The sequence below is a fragment of the Numida meleagris genome, chromosome 1 (assembly GCF_002078875.1).
Source record: "Numida meleagris isolate 19003 breed g44 Domestic line chromosome 1, NumMel1.0, whole genome shotgun sequence".
In the NCBI taxonomy this organism is placed as follows: Eukaryota; Metazoa; Chordata; class Aves; order Galliformes; family Numididae; genus Numida; species Numida meleagris.
In genome coordinates, this window is record NC_034409.1 from 194,270,606 (window position 1) to 194,276,495 (window position 5,890).

Here is a 5,890-nt window from a genome sequence, read left to right on the forward strand (position 1 = left end):
ATGAGGAGAGGGTACAAAAAATGTGGGAATTTGGGTTTTATTCGTGAAGAGCCGACACGCAAACATCCCCTCAGGGCACCCGGCGCCAACGCCCCCCCCCCCCCCACAGCGGCGCTGCGACGTCAGTGCTGCGCGCCGCAGCGTGACGTCACTGACGTGCGCCGCGCCTACGTCACTGCCGCGCGCCGGTTGCCATGGAGGCGGCGGGGGAACGTGGAGAGGAGGAGGAGGAGGAGGTGGACGAAGAGGAAGAGTGGTTGCTGGAATCCCTGCACCTGTGAGCGAGCCCCCGACTTCGGCCCTCCGCCCCCCGCCCTCCGCCTTCTCACCGCCGCCCTCCTCTCCCCGCAGGTACGAGGCGCTGCACGCCTTCGAGCTCCAGGCTCCCACCCGCGTTATCGAATGGGCCCTGGGGAAGCGTGAGTGGGGAGGGGGGTGGGGGGGCAAGAGATGGGGGGTGAGGCTCTTTGGAGGTGGTGAGGGGTTGGGGTGGGGCTCAGTGGGGAGGAGAGGTGCTATGGGGCTGGGTTGGGGCCTGTGGGGAGGAGAGGCACCATGAGGCTGGGCTGGGGCCTATAGAGGAGGAGAGGTGCCATGGGGCTGGGTTGGGGCCTGTGGGGGAGGAAAGGTGCCATGGGGCTCGGTTGGGGCTCAGTGGGGAGGAAAGGTGCCATGGGGCTGGGGCTCAGTGGGGAGGAGAGGTGCCATGGGGCTGGGTTGGGGCCTATAGAGGAGGAGAGGCACCATGAGGCTGGGCTGGGGCTCAGTGGGGAGGAGAGGTGCCATGGGGCTGGGTTGGGGCCTGTAGAGGAGGAGAGGTGCTATGAGGCTGGGCTGGGGTTCAGTGGGGAGGAAAGGTGCCATGGGGCTGGGGCTCAGTGGGGAGGAGAGGTGCTATGGGGCTGGGTTGGGGCCTGTGGGGGAGGAGAGGTGCTATGGGGCTGGGTTGGGGTTCAGTGGGGAGGAGAGGTGCTATGAGGCTGGGTTGGGGTTCAGTGGGGAGGAGAGGTGCCATGGGGCTGGGCTGGGGCCCCAGGGTGAAAGGGGAGGGTGCCACGGGGCTGGGGACACGCTGAGTTTCAGCCTGGCCTGGGGCTCTGGGTGGGTCAGGGCTCAAGGTGTAGGGCAGTACTGTAGCACGGCGGTGTGGCTGAGGGATTGGGGATCGCTCACTGCGTCCCTGGGTCACCCCAAGGTGTCTGCGTGGCCGGGTATGGGCGCTCCGGAAGGAACGAGATCCTGCAGCTGCTGCCACCAGCGACGTTGCAAGCGAAGGAGAGCCAGGTGGGTGCTGCAGCCGGGGTGGCAGCGGGGCCTCTCTGTCCTGCTGGGCCTGCCGTGCTCTGAGGTGTTTGAATCAGATGCTGACGCACGTAAATCACCTGGGTGTGCAGGTTGGCACTGAGGCCGTGTCACCTGGTGCCCCAGAAACTTCATCCGCGGATGTGGGAGTGAAAGATTCCCTGGGGAAATAGGGCAGGGGGGGGAGACCCAGGCAGACATAGAAGGGACTCGCTGAGATGCCTGGGCTGGGGAGCATCCGTATATCACGATCTCTCAGCCATTAGTGAGCAGGCAAAGGCTTCGTCGTGAGGAATTTCCTCTCTTCACCTGCGTGTTAAGTGACCACGCTGCGTTCTGCGCCACTCGGTGCGAAGAAAATGACTTGGCCTTTCGTTTCCAGGGTCTGTGTCCGGAAAGAGATTTCAAGGTGGAATGTGGCGGGTTCTCAAACCGCCCGGTTTACGGCCTGAAACACGTGCCGGACACCAGGTACGGCCAGCAAGGTCCTTCTGGGGCACCCGGGGGTGGAGGGGGGGGGGTTGATGTTTGGAGAGGAGCAGCGCGTTGGGGTGCTCGGCAAAGTGGGGTGCGTCCCGCTGCTGCCCTGGTGCGTCATCCTTGAGGCTGCAGGCAGCGATCTTTGAGTATTAACCAGCTCTCTTGGCTCCCTCCTCCTTCCAGGGCCTGTTCCCGTTCAGTTCTTCCAGGAAGGTCCTGGAAGAGGCCCAGTTTAACTCTCCTGCAATCCAGGGTTGCGACCTCCCCGCCCTGCTTGTTCCTGGCAGGACGCAGAGCTCCGCGATCCCCCAGGTCACTGCCTCCAGGGCTGCTCCCAGCCCCCGCCTCTCGCAGCGGTCCCTCTTTGTTTGTTGGTACAAGGTCCAGCCGCACACCTCTTCCCCCCCTGGCTCCTCCACCACCTGAGTCAGGTTTCCATCAGCTGTTCGTGCCTTGCTCTGCCGTTCCTCCAGCAGATGTCAGGCTGGTTGTATCCCCCCCCCTACCCCCCCCCTCCAACCTGTGAGCGTGAGGCCTGTAAGAGACCTTATCGGCTTCCCCTTCCTGATCAGGCAGCCTGTAGCAAACGCCCACCCCAGCGTCCCCCCTCGTTAGTCTGCCCCTTAATTCTTCCACGCAAGCTCTCAGCCCACGTGTTGTCCATCCCGGGGCGGAGCTCCAGGTGTCCTCTCCCATCAAGGGAAGCCCCCCACATCCCCCCACTTTCCTGCCCGACTCCCCAAGGGGCCCCGTGGCCATCCGTGGCAGCGCTGCGGTCACATGAGCGGTTCCAGCACGTCTCTGCGGTGATGGCAACGAGAGCGGAGCCCCGTGACTGCGCCCTGAGCTCCAGCTCTTCCTGTTTTCTTCCTGCTCTTCCTATTTAGGGAGATGAAACCCGGCTCTCTCCATTGTCAGCCCTCAAATGGGGTCCTGTGGGCGTAGAAGCTGACACCAAAGGCACAGCCTGGTGCTTCCTTGGAAAACCTGCCTCCTCTCCTCTTTAGCCGAACTTGTAGGGTTGAGAAGGAAGCGACCTGGACCTGCAGACCCTTAACCACCATCCCAGAGCTCTGAAATCCTATTAGCCCGAGCCCCTTGGTATCACTGGTGCTCCCGTGCTAACAGCAGGACAAGATCCTGGCTCAGGTGCTCCGCTCGAAGCCATGCCCAGACTCCTCCTCCCCTTGGCGGGCACCAAATCTGTTTGTCACCTCTTCAGGTGACCATTTTCCATCCTCCATCTTCACCAGAGCCCACCTGCCTCCCCCCCGCCGTGTGGGGCCGAGGCTCCTGAAGCTGCGGGGTCTCTAGGAAGCTCCTCTCCGTCTCTTGCTCCCCTTCCCGAATGCCACGCAGCCTCCTTCCTCCTAACCCCGCTGACATCGCTCAGCACCACCCCCACCACCGCAGCTTCTGCAGAATAGATGGACGTTGGGTCACCAAGGAGCCCTTTTGACCACTGCTCCTGATGGCTGCACCTCTCCTGGCGCCGTCTTTTCCACCCTTCCCTTCTGCATTTGGAGCTCTCTGCAGGTGCCCAGCAGCCAGACCGGGATCGGAGCGGCCGCCGCTCCCTGCTGCGTGTGCGGGTTGAGGAGGCTCTCGCCGCTGGTGGCCGTAGGCAGAGCAAACACGCTTCCTTCAGGCTGATTCATTGCAGCTGCTCAGCTCTCACCTCCTACACGAGCCCTCTCGGGGCTCTTTGCACCGTTCCTAGTCTAGCACTTATAGATAAACCTGCTAATGACATAGCCGGGCTGCGGAGATGACTTTCCTCGTGGCTGCGTCTCTATGGGAGCTCCTGGAAGGGGGTGGTAAAGCAGAGCCGTGCTCATCCCGCTCGGCGTGCCCCAGCTCAGTGGGGCAGGGCTGCTCCCTGCTCCTGAGGAGCAACGCGGGCTTCTCTTTCTTTCCTCAGCTTGCTGGTGACGAGCGGCCCACCCGACAGCTCGCTGCAGGTCTGGCAGGTGGCAGCAGAGGATTCTGGTAAGGGAACGGGGTTTGCCCACTACTCCCTGGCCACTCCCGAGTGCTCTCTTTGAGAATTTGTTCCCCATGTCCAACCCAATCCACAGCTTCCCGTGGGGTTTGTCCAAGCTTTGCCGCCAGTCCTTGCTGGATGCATTGCGAAGAGTGGTTTGATTCTTGTTTGCTTGCATTTCCCATTTAGTTCTTTTTGGTTTTGCACGGCATGTTCCCCATGGAACAGCGTAACCCTGCAGATTCTTCGCATCCCGGCGCATTTTACAGCTGCTTGTCTCCCTTCCCAACAGACGTCATTAAACCTGTCAGCACCATCCCGACGGAAAACAGCGCTGGGGAGACCTGGGCCAAAATTGCAACCACTTCGACGAGAGCCCCGTGGGTCCTGCACGGCTCGAGGCTCAGCAGCACCCAGATCACGGAGGTGGAGTCCCAGAAGAAGGTGTACGTAGCAGGTGCGCGCACCAGGGCTGGGGGCTGGGTGCAGGGGACCTGCTCGAGTGGCACGCGTTCATTGCACTGCCCTCAGTGCTCGCTTCTGCCCCAGATCCGTGCTCTGTGAGAGCTCTGCTGCTGGTTTCAGTGCATAGAGTCAGGCTGCAGTGCGTGCTGTCCCACACGGAGGGAGGCTCGGTCCTTCCTCCGCGACCTGTCCGTGCAGATGAGAGGACAAGGCTTAGAAACGCGCCTTCTCCAACCGAGACCGCAGCAGAGCTCCGCGGTGCCAACTCCTGAGACGCCTGCTTGTCTCTTCCAGCCTCCGGCAGCAACGAGTTGCTCAGCAGCCTGGCGTTCCTGGACGCCAACACCTCGCTGCTGTGCTGCGCTGCGGGGCAGCTGTGCGTGGCCGATGTCCGGCAGCACGGCCCCTTGCAGCCCGCGCCCATCCCCTCGGCGCCGCGTGGCCAGTGCTGGTGCACGGCGGTCGGATGCGGAGCCCCGGGCTCGGAGCTGAGCTCTCAGCCCATCGCGTGCCTGTCGAGCGGAGGGCAGCTCATCCTGGTGGATGCAAGGAAAACCTCGCAGTGCTTGGCCTCGGCCAAGTGCGGAGTTCCCTCTCCCGGCTCCAGCGCCGAGTTCCTGAGCGTCTCCTGGGCTCCAGCTCTGGAGGGCTGCCTTGCTGTTTCAGGTGGGTGCTCGGGGCAGAAATCTCCTCTTCTGGGCTCTCACCGCTTTCTTGTCCCAGCAAAGACCCCCAGCCCATGAGCACCAGTGCCAGCCCGGCCGGGGGGAGCTGTGCCCATCAGAGCAGCGCCCACTCAGAGTGAGGAATTGGCGAGCTTGGCAGAGCTGGCCTGGGTCAGCATCAGCCAACATCCTCGGGCACGCAGTCTGTCATCCTGGGCTCTTGCCCTCCTTGCTGTCCCAGCCGCCCTGCAGGGATGCAGCCATGAGTTGGGTGGCAACGGGCGGCTCCCATCGGCTCCAGCAGCACGCCTTGCTTGCTGCCCTCGCCGCTCGCTTCTATCTTGGGTCAGCGGCAAGCAATGGTGGCAGGCGGGCGGTGGGACCGGGTGACCCAGGGGAGACCTGTTCCAAGCGTGGGGCTGGTTCTGTGATCACAATTTCTGCGCTCCCTTCCACTCAAGGCTTCGACGGGAGCGTGCACATCTACGACACGCGGGGCTGGGACGGCGCCGGCGGCGACGCGCGGCCGCTCTTTGTGCACAGAGGCCACGCGCCGGGCAACGGGGAACGGCCCCAGGTGACGGCGCACGCCTGGCACCCCCAAAAAGCGAGGACCTTGCTGTCGGCGGCCACCGACGGCTCCCTGCACGTCTGGGAATGGGTGCAGCCCCGCGGGAGCTGAGGGCGGGCGCTGTTTTCGGGGCTCTCCCTGCCCGCAGCCTCGCACGGGGCTTGGAGCTGTGGAGAAGAGCCGGGGCCGGCTGCTGTGACGCAGCAGGAGTTGCAGCGGCGTTCCCTCTCTTTGCTCCGCTCTCCCGTGTGTTGCAACGTGATTTTTGACCGCTTTGTTTGCTCCGGTCTCCCGCCGCCCCTTTCAACCTTGGGGGCAGCAGCCTGGCGTTGGGAGCGTGCCCACCGCCGTCGTTCCATCGCGTCGCGTTTGCGTCGTGAGGCTCGGAAAAATTAAAAAATAATAAATAAATTTAAAAAGCCA

General features: G+C 63.2%; 1 protein-coding gene across 2 annotated transcripts; it reads left to right on the top strand.

Annotated features, from left to right (window-relative positions):
* Positions 118-5,890, top strand: WDR73 (WD repeat domain 73). 2 transcript variants are annotated; one of them, XM_021384184.1, is made up of 9 exons: positions 118-277; positions 352-419; positions 1,196-1,284; positions 1,685-1,773; positions 1,966-2,094; positions 3,704-3,771; positions 4,059-4,223; positions 4,526-4,897; positions 5,358-5,890. In XM_021384184.1, exons 1-9 carry the CDS (start codon positions 195-197, stop codon positions 5,576-5,578), a joined length of 1,284 nt encoding a protein of 427 aa, XP_021239859.1. In that variant the 5' UTR covers positions 118-194; the 3' UTR covers positions 5,579-5,890. The 2 variants fall into 2 exon arrangements, with proteins under 2 accessions (XP_021239859.1, XP_021239860.1); XM_021384185.1 differs by lacking the exon at positions 1,966-2,094.

Excerpts from the sequence above, each read along its gene's own strand:
- WDR73 (XM_021384184.1), top strand. The coding sequence starts at position 195 with ATGGAGGCGGCGGGGGAACGTGGAGAGGAGGAGGAGGAGGAGGTGGAC. Across the intron at positions 1,285-1,684 it reads TGCAAGCGAAGGAGAGCCAG|GGTCTGTGTCCGGAAAGAGA; the intron begins GTGGGTGCTGCA and ends TTTCGTTTCCAG. Across the intron at positions 2,095-3,703 it reads AGAGCTCCGCGATCCCCCAG|CTTGCTGGTGACGAGCGGCC; the intron begins GTCACTGCCTCC and ends TTCTTTCCTCAG.